Genomic DNA, 16,858 nt, shown 5'->3' on the forward strand with positions numbered 1-16,858 from the left:
ATTCCCCAAAACACGTGTTTGCAATGAATTTGCTAATTTGAGCTTTATCTATATTGCTTTGGGCATTGGCTTTGTAATACAAAGCCATTCATTAATTTTACATAAGTATGCAGCTCAATAATATACAATTTAAAAAATACTTTGCTTTCAAATTTGATCACTTTTGAAATGAGTTTTAAAATTTAAATGCTTTAAAAATTTCTTAGTATATAAGGGGGGAGAAAAACGGAAGGATTTAGTAGTCTGCAGTAGAAATGGCTGAAATGGCTGCCGCTGGGGATATTGTTTACTCACCAAAAAATAAATAATATAAAACTGAAGAAAATAGTAGTTAAGCAAAGTTCAGGTTAAAAGAATTTCTGATTACAGAGATTGTACTGTGTTTTAACTTTTAAGTTCCTAAATTATAACCTTTCCTATGGGAAAACTTAGAAAAAGCATACCATAGGGACAGCCGTTAGTAGAAATGAAAACTTTTCAAGAGGAAAGCAATTTGGTCTTATTTCATAAGTTAGAGAAAAATACCTAGCCAAAACAATGAAAAATTATGTTCACGCATGTATCAAAACATTTCTCTTCACAATGTTTCACTTTTAAAGAAATTTAAAAGATACTTGAATAAAGCATAAAAACTAAAATAGTGAAAGACTATTTTCAAGGAAAGTTGTAACATTTCACTTAAAAAGTTCATCACAGCAATTTCACAGGAAAAGTAAAAGACAAAGATGAAATCATACATAATAATAGTTACTAATTCTAGAAATATGTACATGTTTCACAAAATTTTACAGTGAAATGAAGCATGACAAGTTGGTGCAGTTTCAGAGCAATGAGATAGACACAGGAAGTAGATCAACAAAGAAAGTACAATACATGCAAAATGCAATGAATTTGAATTAAATTCCAAAATATTTCAAAATACACCTAATTTTCACTACATGCAAGTGCATATGCAAAGATACAAAAAAACCAAGAGTCTTAACAGTCATTCTAAAATAGTATTACAATGAGCAAAAATCAATAGAAAAGCATTTAGAAAATTTCTCGAAATAAAGGTGAGACATTAGAAAACAGTTTTCTTGGATACTTTAAAAAGGACATTTATTCAGAAATCTGATGAAAGAATTAATAGCATTATTATGAAAATATTATGAAAATAAGCCTTTAAAATTGAGGCAGTTAAATATGTAGAAACTAATCAGAGAAGCTATCAAACTTGAGTAAATTTAGTAGAAATACACATTGCAGTATGTTTTAGAAAATAAATCATCCAGATAAATAAATATCCTGTAAAATAGTAAAGATGACAAATGCCAAAATGGCCATTGCTTCTACAGACTAAATTGTTGTCTTTGATCAAAGTTGAAAAACATATTTGTTACAATGTTTACGATTTTAAGGAAACATTCATATAAATCCTTACAATTTATTGCTGTAAGATCTTTACCACACCTATTTCTAAAAATAATTTTTCCTATCCATAAAATATTCCTAAATTAATACGGTAAAAAGCGCTAGAACTATTACAGTCGATAAATACAAACTCAGTAAATGTATGTAGTGTACCATTTCTATGAAAAGAGATGATACTAAATAATTTTAAGTTGCAGAAGTTTATAGAAAACTGCAATCAGGATGAAGAATTTAAATTTAAAGTTTCAAAATAAAACAGATGTACATACAGCATTTGCACATCTGGTTAGCTGAAAAATCCGAGAATAAATTTTAATGCAACACAAGAAGATAATTTTATGGCAAAAGGGAAGATATGAGGCATGAAACCTTGTCTTTTGGAAAACATTCTCATCCAGGATGAAGTTTGACATATACAGTAGAATACCTTTATAATGCCGACCTATATAACGCAATTCTCTATAAATCGCACAACTTTTCAGAAGTAAACAATAGGTTTTTAAGTTAAAAAAAAATCCTTTGTTTTGCCCTGCCAACATAAAAATTGTTAGGAAAATTAAATTTTGAAACAGTTCTTCATCTTTCCAGATTAATTCAAAGCTTTTAAATGAAAATTAATATTCACAGTAAAGAGAAAATATCAGATGGCTCTTGAAAATGCAGCTGTTATGCAAACTTTGAAACTGGCAGAAGTGCAGGATAATTCACTTTCTTTTAATTGTAAAGCATATTTTAGTTGTATAATTAGTGTTTTAATACTCATTGCAGATAGAACTAATTCTGAAGTGTTAATATATATATATATTCTGAATATTAGTTTCAAAATTTGTGAAATATAACGCCAAAACCTGTATAACGAAAAAGGTGTGCGTTATAACGGTCTTCTACTGTATTGAACCCCAAACAATTTCCAAATTGTTAAAATAAACCCAATAACCTGTTGGTGACTACTGACTATAACAGAATTAAATGCTAAAAACCTGCTAAACATTCATTACTTCGCAATAAAACTAGATATTTCAATTTTTAGACATGAAAAATGAAATTGACTTGTTTAATGTTTAAAGTAATAAAACAAATTTTGAATTGTTTGGAACTAAATATCTAACAATAAAATTTAAAAAATAACAAAAACATAAATAATACATTTAATGTCTAAAACCTAATTTGTAGCATCAATGAAAAATCCTTCAATGACTGAAAATACATAAGGGTAAAGAATAAAATTAAAAATAAATAAATAAATAAATAAATAAATACAAGTTTGATAACAGTTCAAAAGAAAGATGTGTTAGAATTCATTTTTAAAAAGCAAGCAGTGGTTAGTATGCAGGTTAAAGTGTGAAGATGTAAAGGCAGTAAAAAATGAGAGCAAACACAAGTTAATCTCGCTTTTTATTGTTAAAATATGATTACAGAAAATAGTCATTACGTATGGGAGATTATGTTTACAGTAAAAGCAGCTTTAGGCAGAGGCAATATGCATTAAGCATGATTTAATGAATGATGGAAACATTTATGCTACATTCCTATTTAACTCATTATATCACAGAAAAACAATTCAATGATTAATTTTGAAGCGTCTTATTTGCCTCAATGAATTATATTAAATATTAATTTCACAAAGGAGGTTGAAGAAAATATTGTGCTAAAGCAAAGATATGACAGAACAAGAAAAAAGAATATTTCCATTAGTTCACCAACCAAGCAAAATAAAGGACCAATTACACTTAACAAAACTTACACTATCAAATCATACACCAATAAAAAAAACATAATTATAATTTAAACAACTGTGCTTTCATTAATAAAAATAGGCAAGTTTTAGAAAATAAGCTCATTAAAAATATTGAAACAATTTTAAAAACAACAAAAAGACTTAACACACTTAATATGACTAGAATGTTTCAAGCACCACACAACAGATTTTGCATATGTATCACACATAAGCATCAAACCGTCAATACAAATTGCATGCTGATGAATGCAATAAAAAGCAAACAAAACACACAACATACTATAACAAAAAAAAATATATATATATATATATATATGAAAATATTGGAACAACTCACAAAACCTCAAAAGGAGGCAAATTCTGTTAATAAACTTGGATGATAACTCAGTAAATATTATGCGATACAAGACGGTACAGTTTAACTTACAAAAGAAATATATTATAGGGCTATTCCATGAAAAAGTTAACTGCTTGTCCCGTATGTAACGTTTCATATATTTCATTAAAAAGTAATGATTTTAAAGGGTAAAAACGAAATTTTTTGCTTTAGATATCACACATAAGTTTGTAATTTGTTACACAGGAAAAAATTGTTCATTAACATTTTCAAGTATGATTTTTAATGACATATATGAGGGGCCACGTGTGGGACAAAATGACCATTTTCCTTGGAATAGACCTAGACTGTAATAATTATAACAAATGCTTCAAATTCATCAGTACTGAACTCTGAAAGAAGCGTTGGGGGGGGGGACTCAATATGTAATTGTGAAATAAAACTAGGGAAAAAAATGTAAGCTAATACTAACACCTCTTGAAAATTCAGCTAGGCACTTTTTAAAAATCATGCATTTATTTAGTTTCCAAAAGGGACATGTTAGAACTCGAACTAAGCTTTTATAAAATTATATCCAATTCTTTCACAGAAAAAAAGTGAATATTGATGATACATTAATTCATATATTTGACAAAGTACACTTGTGTTAATACATATCCTATCTTAACACAGAGGGCAATGTAACATTAAATGCTTATCTACTCAGATAAAATAAAAGTACATATTTGTAAATATCACATACCAAAATTATTTATGAAGAGCAAAAGACATAAGTATACTGCAACGAAGTATAAAACTTTTAAAACACAAATAGCATGAATTAAAAACGGAAACATAAGTTACGGAACTGAACAATTGCAGACAAACAATGTACTTAAGATATAACTATCAAAATTTGGACTTAAAAAAAAGACCTAAAATCATTCAGAAATACTTATGAAAAGATTTAATTTCTTAAAAACAATTAAATACTTAGAAATAGCCTAGCAGACAGTAGTTAAAACTAAGCATTTTTTATTGGCAAATTGCCATTCAAAAACTTTCTCTGACAAGTGCAATTACAAAAGTTAAAAACGCTGTTAATGCACAAATCATAGTAGAAAAAAAATAAAAATACATTTTCTGATTAATAAATAATTTTGCTTGCATTTTGTTTTAATTATGAGTTAATTAGAAAGAAGGTACAACAAAATTAAAAGTTAATAAAAAATAACTTTTAGAAAATGAATCTAAAATTGAGTTTTTAAAAATTTAAAAGTTTAATTTTAAGTATAAAAACAGATTTAGTAAAATTATATTAAATATTACACTCTTCTCACAATCAACTGATAGTTTTTTAGTCAACTTAGAACTGAAATAATAGTTTAAGGAAAAACATCTACTTAAAACAATTTTTTTGCCCACCATCATCATACAGAAGTGAAACACTTACTTTTAACAGTAAAAAAAATATTTATACTAGTCAGTCATATATGGCTAATATTTTAGAATGTTACAGCAACTAAATTGAATAAAGTAGGAAAATTTCCAAAACTGTAAACAGAATGGAAAGAATATAATTATTTTCAAACATCATTTGCATTATTGCAAGTTTTAAACACAATTCTGCAACAAATTCTGAATTCTGTGAAAAAATTCACATACTAATGACACACTTTCTCTTCTGTTCAGAGCATAAATCCTCTCAGATGACAATTTTTGAATTTCAAAAATTTGAGAAGAAATGATCCTTAAAAAATAGTTACTTTTGCAAGAAAACTATAAGTTTTGACGTGAAAGATTTTTACTTCAATTGTTGTGCAACATTGTTATTACTGTAAAGTTACAGTTCCTCATTTCATAAAAAAAAAAGGAAAAACATTCCAAAATAGAACAAGAATGGAAGAATATATGAAAGCTTGCAAAACATCTGCATTAAACTCTTAATGTTCCAAGAGCGAAGAGAAATGAACAAACAAAATTTTCAATGTATGAGTATAAAAAAAACAGGAAATTCAGATAAAAGATTGTGAGTTTTTTTCTAACATTCAATAAAACACGTAACAAGCACATAACATTTTTAATGTAAAGATAATGTACAAACACTCAGCTTGTTCTTACAAAATGTAGGGTTCATTGTTTAAAATGAAGATAACTTTTTCCTCAATTTGTTTTCAAAACATAGTCAATAATATAATCTTGAAAAAATTTACTAAAAATATACATTAATATCAGAGTAAATTGAAAATTTATTGCTTATAAATCCTTTTTTTTCTTAAATTTCAAACATGTTTTTCAAGTTGTCATTTTATAATAAGTCACATGCTTTTTTTTAATTTCTGACTGTATTGTTCATTATTTACAATGCTATATTATGTTTGGGAAATAATTTTAAATACAAAAAAACCCACATTGATTTATTTTTACGAACTAGGTTGTCATACTTTCAACCAAAAATAAAAATAAAATTTTATTTAAGAAACTTAATAGCAAACTATTTGCGGCACCTAAAGAATAACCAGTAAATGAAAAGCCCCCTTCTGCCAGTATAAAAACTCAGCAAAAAAAATCAACATTTTCTTTTCTTTTTTCGGCCAATACAACATAGCCAAAGATTCAATTTGGCATTTATTTGGGATTTGAATCTTTGAAATTGCACCTAATATTGCTCACATAAGTGAGAAGAGCTCCAGTCTCGGCCATGTACGACGTATTAACTCGGCAAAGAAACCAGCCTTCTGCCGGTGTTGAGCTCTATGGGCGGATTTTTTCAAGGTAGAGGAAGGAGTATTGTGATTTGGGAAGAGTGACTTATCAGGGGTGTCTTTAGAGGGGCTGTTGTTTACCTGAAGTCCAACCTTGATTTTCTTTGTTAGTGCACCTTCGGGGAAAATGGCCTGAACTTGGGGTACAACAGTTGAGCTGACCATACCCCCTTCTGGACCAATAGCATGCACTTCTTGTCTTACACGGGTAACAATAGCGAAATATTGTGGGAAATCGGTGGTCAAGATTCGGGTGATGCGGCTCGTACTCAAGTCCTCGATAGCACTAAGCTCTGTAAATAAGAGAAATAATATGTCTTAGAATGCAATACTGAAATTAAGAACATAGAAACACCTATTTATACCTATTATACCTGCATAAAATTTCATGACTACAGTACTAACTAATCAGTTGAAAAGAACTTTGCTGTTATAGCAAGTGTAAAGAGTAATGCATAAATACTAATTAACAAAGCAAAGGTACACCATTTAACATTTCAAACTTAACTGAACATAATTTGAGTAAATACATCAAATTATTTTGCCAATGTGTCAGGAATAAAATAGCGCAAATTAGCAAAAAATGAATTTGTTTAAAAAAAAAATGTTCAAAAAAAAACGTAGAATAGGTAAAACTAACTACAATTGTTGCCTTTCACGTGTCTGACAAATTAAAAGTGCTTTGAAATTTTGCTTTAAAAAGTATAATATCGCTCATTGCTGCTGGGATTCAAATCTCTTTTCATTTTTAAATCTTGTAAAATTATCCAAAAATGCTCAAATTCTTCAGTTATTGATTTTGAGGAATATTTCTACATTTTGAGGAATCATTCTAACCTAGTTAACTACCTTAAAGCAATTCCATAAAGACTCAAAAAAAAAATCAAACCTTTCAAAATTAATGACTCTTTTATGACATAAAATTTTGCTAGAAAGTGGGAAATAGTCTACTTCCATGTTTGAAATTTACATGCCAAAGGAAGATTTAGATACCATCAAGTCAAAACTCCACAACATGTTATGAAAAAACATAGAAAGTAAACAAACATGAAAGAAAATATTTTCAGTAATTTATTTCTTGTCGTTATTCTCATTGAAACTGAAGAATGCAAGATCCAAAATAAAGTTGTAAACCCTGAAGTTAATCTTCTCAAAAAATGGAAAAATAACTAAATTTTTTTTCAAACTAAAGGGAAGCCCCTAAAAGTGTTGCAAAAACACAAGTTTTGATGCTACACACTAAATTTATATATATATATATATATATATATATATACACACACACATTAAACTACATCAATAGTCTTCAAGAAAGAGCAATTAAGTAAAAAGTTCCTTATAAGCATTATCTTTGAACACTAATTTACTTAATATGTACTCTGCTAAGTCAGCAGGTAAGAGAAGGTTCTAAAAATTTTTTAATTACATTTCTATGCAAATTAATCTAATTCTAAAGAATTCTCAAATATTCTTGAAATAAGGTGCCATAAAACACAAAAAGTAAATACAAAGCCTTGCAAAGAAATTAAGTGAAAGAAAAAGCTTGTACAATAACTCTACCTTCTCCTTCAAAGCTTTCATTGAAAACATCATGAACCGCATCATCAGATGCTTCAAGAGTATGCTCGCGCCAGGATTCTCCATTATCACTTCTCAAAATGGTAATTTCTCTTTCCCGTCCTCGAAGTGAAGCAAAATGAGGTACTTCAATTATTACTGGCCTAGAGCAAAGAAAATACAAAGATTTTTAGGTTTTTTTTATAACATTACTGTTTTATTTAAAAATAAACTAGACATTATAAGATAAGATAAAGTTACAAACAAGAGCAATTTCATAAACAACAAATAATCTTTACTAATAATAAAGTTGAAACTCTCTCTGTGAGGATGTCTGTAGGATGTCTGTGACGTGCATAGGGCCTAGACGGTTCGGCCGATTTTCATGAAATTTCGAACATAGTTTGTAGCATGGGGGTGTGCCCCTTGAAGCGATTTTTTGAAAATTCGATTTTGCTTTTTTTCTATACCAATTTTAAGAAAAATTTTCCAAGCAAATTCCACCATCATAACGTGGAACCGTAATATGGGCGAGCCATTTAACATAGCCAATTGGCGAGAAATTCATCCACTATTATTTGTTAATATACAGGCGAACCAAATGACCTTTTAATTTTCTACTACGGGCAAAGTCGTGCGGGTGCCACTAGTTTATAATACAAATGCAAAAACTAGGAAAGGGGGACCTTACAATGGAAAAAATTACGTATGGAAACAAAGCAGAATTTCTTAATACCTAACCACTTATAACCTAAACCACTAAAAAAATTTGATGTTCTTGATCTGCTTCACACAAGTAAGTCACACATTGTAATTATAGAAGGAACAGCAATGAACTTATAAAAAGAAACTCAAACATTTCTGATTGCATTGTTATAATGGATATGAATCTTTAGTTATCTTTTTATAGTTATCTATAAGTTAATAGTTATCTTCAAGTGTTAAAAATATAACTTTTTGTGTTGTAGATGTTTTGCACTCTACTGTATAATAATATTCTGATACTGAAAAAGTGAAGTCTTTGTTTCACATGTTTGGGAATCCTCTTTTCACCTACCCTAAAAATTTTGCTCCTGAAGGTCCAACTTCTAAAATTCGGGACGCACAGGCCTCACCCTCCATCAATGGAGGAGGATAGGCCAATTTTTCCTTCCGCAAGTATCGACAGGTGATTCTCATCGGCATAGGAGCCTTACGGGGTGGGATGATAACTCTGACTCCAGAATGACGACATCCCCGCATTGCACCTCCTCTGGCATCTACCATAAAGCTAACTAAAAAGCTGTGAAAATAAAAGAAAAATATATTAGTTTTTACATGTACTAATGTACAGTTTAAAGAGCTGCATCAGTGAATACACGTGAGTAGACATAAAATCTTATGAGTTCTCAAAATCATAACTTGACATAAAAAAAAAAAAAAATTCAAAGATGACAGTTGAAATAAACTTTAAATTTAATCAACATGAAAGGTATAGAAAAAGGGCAAAAAGAAATATTTGCCTAAATGAAGCTTAAGAATTTTGCTACACAACAGCCAGACCTTCAACATGAACACAAATAAAGATAAAATTAAAATATTTTATTTTAAATGCATCGAAGTTTCAATTTTAAATGCATCGAAGTTTCAATGATATACAGTTAGCTTAATTTCACATAAAAAATTGAGAAATGGAAACAGCAAGCAGAGTCTATGTCTACAATGTATTTCAATTGTCTTGGACAAATTAAGTCCCTGCGTGTAACGCAATTCAAATAAAAATCCTCACTTTCAAGACTATTTTGCTTTTACAAATCCTACTTTTACTGTAAATTAAAAAACTAAGGCATAAAATGAGAAATTTCACAAAATTAACAAAAGCACTAAATAATATCACAAGCTAAAGCTAAATTCAGTCAGCAAAAATAACTAAATCTTTTAAGATAAAAAGAAATCTATTTAATTATATTCTGGGAAGAATAAGGTTGAAATGCAATTCAGCTATACCAAAATCTATTTTTAAAAAAAGCTTTTCAAAAATAAATGTATTGTAGAAAATCTAAAATTAATACCACAGGGTCCTGCGGAAATAACATCAGTATTAATAACAAAGCAACAACAAACACCTATTTAAAAGCTTATAAGATTTACATTCTCTGGATCACTTCGCTTTTAAAATAACATCTAAAATGCCAAACTTTATAACTTATGAGTTTAAGATGCTTTTTTCAAAAGCTCTGCACGATCTGTCAGACCCATTCTTGTGATATTGCTGAGATTTCTTAAAATGTGGCAGCCTTAAGTTCTTAAAATACTCTCACTTTACATTGGTCAACTTTAGTCTTCAAGTATCCTCAGAGAAAAACAAAATCCAAGGAGCAAGCTCAGGGAATGACTACGGATTATCACCTCATAAAGAAATTGGGGACCCAGCAAACATTTAGTCCTAAGAGTAAATTAGAGCCCTTGCCATCAAGGACGGATACAAGGGAGGGGCAATGGGGGCGATCGCTCCCTCCTTGAGCCGAGAGACAGGAAATTTCTTCCTGTATATTTTCAATACTGAAGTTTCAAAACCATAATTTTACATAATATTCGATGGTGTTAGAAGAAAGGGAGCTCTTTCCAGGAATTCTTCCGGAATTGAAGTCTTTAAAACGCAATCGTAGCACATTTCTTATTACTCTGGGGATAGGGACAGGAACTTTCTGCAGGAATATTTTCGAAATTGAAGTTCCGAAATCTCAATTTTAGACGATAGATGATATTAGGGATAGGTAAACTAGGGGTTCAATGCACTCCTTCAAAATTTTTTAGAAATTGAAGTCCTAAAGAGTAAAGAGTGAAAAACAATCGCCCCCTCCTTGAACATTTTCTGGATCCGCCCTTGCTTGCCATGTATGTAGTAGGACTATCCTGTTGGAACCACAAATTGAGAGTCCTTATTTCATTAAACCTTGGCTGCAAGAGCTTCTGTAGCAATCTGCTACCAATAGAAGTTACTGTTCTCTCATCCTTTTCAAAAAAGTATGACCCTACAATCGGCAACACACCATGCTTACAGTAACATGCATGCTGTAGTCTGTGTGGTAAAGTCACTCATGGTGCTATAAAGCAGTTTTTATCAACCTACAGTTCCAGAGCAATTTTCATGTGGTCTGCAAGATGCTACAGAAAATTAATCTTGGACTTGGAAAACTTTTGGATTCACCTCTATTTACCAAATATAATTGTTACGAAAATATTATTTCTATCACATGTGGTTCGCAAGAGTATGCAGGGGGGGGGGGTGACCTGTTGCCTCGGACCGAAGCCTAAAGAGGGCCCAAGATTTTTTAAATAAGGTTTGAAATATATGTAGTGATGTAGGGTAAACATTATTAAGGTGGGCTCGTAAAAGTCATGTGCAAGGGACCCCAAAATTTCTGTGCATACCCCTGGTGGTTCGCTTAAGACTTGGAAGGGTTCTTGACATGGACAGACAAATGAAACTGTTCTATATAACTTGAGAGTCATAGAACAGCAGCAATTTAAATTTCATTCCATGGGAGAAGTTAAAATGGTAGAGCACACACTGCAAGGCTACAACAATAAATAACAGCACACCATCAGCACCAGAGTTATTGCAGGGGCAAATGTGGGAGATATTTCTGTCGTATCTCTTATATGAAACATGAGGGGGGGGGAGGAAATGTGTTAATTTGTTTTATTTCCTTATGAAAAACTGCTCATAACATTTGTGAAGTGTTTTGGGTAACTTTCATAACAGAGATTTCATCCATCTTTTCTAAAGTCACGATACTTTTTTTTTCATGCGTTGAAATTAGGTACACGAAAAAAGTAATTTATATACATCACAGTAACAAATTTCATGAAAATTACACACAAAAATAATTCATAACACTAAAACTCATGAACAAAATACAATATTGCAAACTGGATGTTAACTTTTCTACAAACTACCAATGTCTACAGCAAAATGTGACACTTACGTCTTCCACTTCAGCTTGCTATATGATCCAAATGCAGCACAGAAAAAGGGAAAAGCAGAAGTTAATTGGGACTAGTAGTTGACGGGTTTCAAAGGAAATCAATAGCCACATATTATTCACAGTTTAAATACATGCACAAAGACAAAGAATTGATATTATACATGCAAATACAAGACAGAGGAAAAAATTTATCATGCAAAAATAACTTTTGTTTTTCTTTAAGCACAGTTAAGAACATAAGGAACAAATAAGCAAAAGATAAAGCACATTATGGAATATGGTTGAAGAATTATTTCAAACGTGAAGCACAATATGAATAATTTACTAGAAAGAAATATAAATGGATAACTTTGGTGAAACCATTCAGATTGAAGTTAAAAAGATGTCATCTATAAGCAATTTGATAAAATAAAACAATTTCTTGATAAACGTTTACATATTTTTTACTTTAAAAACCTCTAAAAAACTAAATAGACTAATTAGCTTTTGTGGATAAATTACAGATAACTATTCTAAGAACCAAAATTATAAGTAATTATTGTTTCTTAATTATATTAGAAAAACAAAAAGTTATTTCAAGATGATTGCCTTTATAAATGTTAATTTAAAATAATTATTTTTTGTATTGCTTAATGATTCACAAAAGATATAAATGCATAATTAAAAAAAAAATAACTATTTCTGAATGGTTTGTTGTGATTCATTGTTTCTAAAGCATTTGTGTCTCAAAAGTGAAAGATTTTACTCAAGATTACATAATTTTTAAAACTTGACAAAGAAACATTTTTAATTCTTCACAAATTGTGCAACTTCAATTGTCTGATCAGATTTTGATATCATTAAATTTTAATTGTGTGTGTGTTTTTTTCAACTTTGTAGTTTTATCTCCTTCAAGCAAAATGCAAAGAATTTTTAAAGTATGTAGCAGATGCAAAGAGAATTACATACATCGCAGAAGTACTTTGATAAGAATTTAACTTGAAAAATAAAAGGTACAAAGTGATGGAGAAAAGGGAACAGTCATAAGCTGAAACAAATCAACAAACACTTGAACTTTTTTTGATTAGATCAGAAATTTATTTTTATAAGGGAGTCCATAGTAAAAGCAGACAAAACTACATCAGGAAACTTATTTCCACAGAGTAGAAATTATTTTCAATGCACTGAATTTAGGAATAAGTAAATACGACCAATAATGGCTTATCATAAAACATTTCCAGCTCAGTTAGTCCTACGCCGGGTTGATGAATGCTAATAAGCACGAAACTGCAGTCCTCGGCTGGAATTAATTGAGCTGGCGGTGTATATCTGGTATACATTGCTATGTTGAAAAACTTAACATTACCTTGACTGACTATAAGAATCAATAGACTTTTCTTTCAGACAAAAAAATTATGCATTATATATTCACAACAAAGCATTGAAAAAAAGGTTAACTTGGGATCTCAAAACACAACTAATATTCACGTCATGTTAAAAACATTTACAAAACATTTGATTACATTTTAAAAACAAAATTTACAGCTAAAAGATTAGTCGAACCATTACCGAGTTCAAAAAGAACAAATCAAGTAATTTATGTCATAAAACGGGTAAAATAAGTCTTTTCATTCACGATATAACTAGAACTATTAAAGTATAAATAAAGCTAGAGTTACTGAAAAGATACAAATCTAATATGAAATATGTCAGTAATGACAGCTAAATAAGTTCAAAAAAATAACATCGTTCATTTAAATTTAACTTCAAAAATTAATGTGAAACAAATATTGCACACAAAATGCTGAACTTCAGAACTTCAGTACAGCACTTGCAAGCAGCTTTGTCTAAAGTTCAATAAGAAACATTATCAGAATGTAGAATTTTAACCATGGCATCCACAGGAGCCATTTGTACTACAGCACTGGGGCTCAGACTGAAATGGGGTTCGGAACAAAAAAAAAATGTGGTTAAAACTTATTTTTGCATACCCATTGACAAAAATGGGAGAGGAGCCCCATGGCATGATGTGGGAAGGAGGGTCCATAATAAACGTGGTGCCTATGACATTAACTGAGATTAAACAAAATGCGTTCGTAAATTTAAAATAAAAATATACCCTTTCTGAATCTTTCATAATTATTCTTTGACCTCGGAAAAAAAAACATTGGTAATATGCATAATTAATAAATAAACTTTTTAAAGTAAATAATCAAAGTACTAACTACAAAGTTTGAAACTTTGTCGATTACAGGCATAACAGTGTTTGATGCATACATTTTTAATCCAAGGAACCAATAGAATTTTCAATCAAAGCAAAATGCTTTCTACATCTTTGAAACTTCTTACCCAGCATGTACAGGGGCTCTAGCAAGATCAACATTGTCAGGAGCCATAGTACTACTAAACGTTGCTTCTTGGTGAATAACATGTTGAGGAGTTAAGTGATCTTCTTCAGCAGTCAATGGAGCTGCAACATTAAAACAAAGCCTTAACCAAAATAAGCAACAACAAAAAATTTGATCAGTTAATTATTATGCAAAGAAGAACAGAGTTCCTTAAAGATTAAAATCAAATATTATCAATTTCAACAATAAAGCTTTATCCAATAGTCGAGTAGAATGCATTTTGTTTTTCTTATTACAAAATAAACTTACCAACTTGGTAAAAGTACAATGAAAGTTTTGGTGAACATAGCGATTATACATACGTTTATATAATGGATTTCGGGCAAATTATTATTAATTAAAATCATTTTTCTTGGATAATAGCGACAAAAGGTGTGATTTAAACATTGATTTTACATTATCTAGAAAATGACAGACCACCCACCCCTTTTGCTGACATTGAAAAAAAAAAAACAATTCCAAGCAAGTTTCGTGACGTAGAAAAATAAGATCGCCAACTACCATACAGAAAAATGACTCCCTAAAAACAACCATCATATAGAGGCAAGTATAATACTAGAGAATACACACACAGTTTAAATAGATTCATTTACTTAAATCAGTGTTGAAAATGTGGATCAGTGTTGGTCAGTGTTTAGTAATTTATTGCTATAATACTTTTATATAAGAAAAAGAAATTAAGTAAGCAATAAAATCAAAATGCCCCTGAATGCCATACATGTTAATGGGGAATGGGGGGGGAGCAAAGTTTTGCTTATTGCTATTTTCCAGATAATATGAAGCGATGAATTAACATTTGACTTGTATGTATACGTGTGTTTGTATGTATACATATATATGTGCACACTTTTTTTTACCATGTACATTTATTAGTTCCATGATATACAGAATATATTTTTCATAAAGCATAAAAGTAGATAAAATAAAAATGAGAAATGGTATTTTTCAAAAAAAAAAACTTGTCATAACAGGATTTTTAAGTGCAGAAATTTTATGGAGAAAACTAAGATTTTAAAAAATGAAACAAAAGCTTAAAATTACCTGTAAGCATGGAGTCTGTTCCTCTTTCATCTCGAGTTACATCAATCCCTAAAGTATTATCATCTGCCAATGCTTTCAATTCATCCGTAGTCATATAATGCAAAGACTGATCACCCATCATTGTATCTTCAGCTAAATTATGGATATGCCATTAATACCACAAGAAACATAAACACACAGAATTGAAACTAAAAAAGAAAAGAAAAAGCAAAATGTACCAACAAAGTGTAGATTACGGCTTCTTACCCCTACAGGTTACATTGTTAAACACCAAAAACAATAAACAGGAAAATTTTCTCTAACTTTATCAAGAAACGAGGAAAGGTTTTTGACTTTTTGCTTCTTTCTGTATTTAAAGTGAATACTGGATTTGAGTAACTGTTTCGGCAAATTTTGTCAGTTACCTAATACAGTGCCCGCCCCTTATTGAAATCACATTCGTTCTGAAGACATTTGATTTTATAAAGCGACTGATTTTATAAACTGGCATACCTTATTAAAGGTTTTGAAGTTTCAGTACTCGGGAAACTTCTTGGTGCTTCTTTATCAATTTTTTATGCATGAGTACCGAAAGTTTGATTTGATAAAACGGCGCTATCGTGATTTTATTAAAGGATGATTTTAACTTGTTTTGGTATTGCAATAATTCTGTTCTTTCAGATTTGATTTTAAAAAGTGGCTGATTTTATAATCCAGTGATTTTATTATCGGCGGGCACTGTAGTGGAAAATAATTTGAAAGATAATTTGATTATTCTTATAATTTTATCCCATATATTTAGGCAATTAAGGTTTGAAATAATGGTTAAACAATAATCAACATGCCATTTTTTACCTATTTGTTTCCAAACATTTAGTTATTAAACTTTTTTTTTTATTTTTTTATTTTTTAACACTAGTTCAAAATTAGCTTTTTAGACTTTTTAGACTCTTTTACAAGATTTAAAATTGCAGTCCTAGTATGATCAAAATATTATGCATGGTTAAAATCATTTTATGCATTAGAATTGAAAATATTTGAAGCTGATCTCACTGTAAATTAACTCAGGAAACTGCAGGCATCCCTTGACAAAGTTTATTTTATGGATTTCATAAATGCTTCCCAATAATGAAAGCTAAATTTAACATCCTTACTATCATGTGCACTGATAATAAATGTCCTTTTTATTTTTAGTATACTTCTTCTTAGTGCATTTGGGCATTGCTATTAGTTTTCTATAACATTAAAAACCTTTGATGACAACTTTTGTTACATTTCAGCATGGCATTAATAAGAATTGTTTTTAATCAACGATGGGTATTCTTAAAAAAATTTATTAACTTGATGAAGTAGGACATTTAATATAATAGTAAAACTTAAAAATTAGTTAAAGACTAAAAGTAGTAGTTTTGCTTTCAACTAATTAATCCATAGCTGCCTAAAAACAAAAATGCTTCCAAATGCTTCACAATTCAAAAACACTAACTGGTTATATATTGAAAAATAATCCCAGTTTTTGTTTCTGGAAAAAAATATTAGTTGAAAAATTAAGCAATAAATAAAAAATGTTCATGAAAAATGAATACTTCATTTGCTTTTAGCAATAAAGTTTTCAACAAACTAAAAGCTTTCCAATACGAATTGTAAAAGAAACATAAGACCAGAGTTAACTTTAAAAACAGAAATATATT

General features: G+C 29.7%; 1 protein-coding gene across 10 annotated transcripts in view; it reads right to left on the bottom strand.

The window, feature by feature from the left end:
* LOC129222607 (ankyrin-3-like) overlaps positions 1–16,858 on the bottom strand; it is a 243,048-nt gene that overhangs the window by 79,800 nt on the left and 146,390 nt on the right. For 6 of the 10 annotated variants that reach the window (XM_054857129.1, XM_054857128.1, XM_054857126.1 and 3 more), the window contains 6 exons: positions 15,189–15,320; positions 14,089–14,209; positions 11,761–11,778; positions 8,847–9,071; positions 7,793–7,953; positions 6,314–6,525 (listed from right to left, as the gene is read on the bottom strand). In XM_054857129.1, the coding sequence (XP_054713104.1) occupies positions 6,314–6,525; positions 7,793–7,953; positions 8,847–9,071; positions 11,761–11,778; positions 14,089–14,209; positions 15,189–15,320 (869 nt within the window). The remainder of the gene's footprint in view (positions 1–6,313; positions 6,526–7,792; positions 7,954–8,846; positions 9,072–11,760; positions 11,779–14,088; positions 14,210–15,188; positions 15,321–16,858) is intronic. The other 4 variants (XM_054857131.1, XM_054857130.1, XM_054857127.1 and 1 more) reach the window with 1 other exon arrangement.

The sequence above is a fragment of the Uloborus diversus genome, chromosome 5, assembly GCF_026930045.1.
Source record: "Uloborus diversus isolate 005 chromosome 5, Udiv.v.3.1, whole genome shotgun sequence".
Taxonomy (NCBI): domain Eukaryota; kingdom Metazoa; phylum Arthropoda; class Arachnida; order Araneae; family Uloboridae; genus Uloborus; species Uloborus diversus.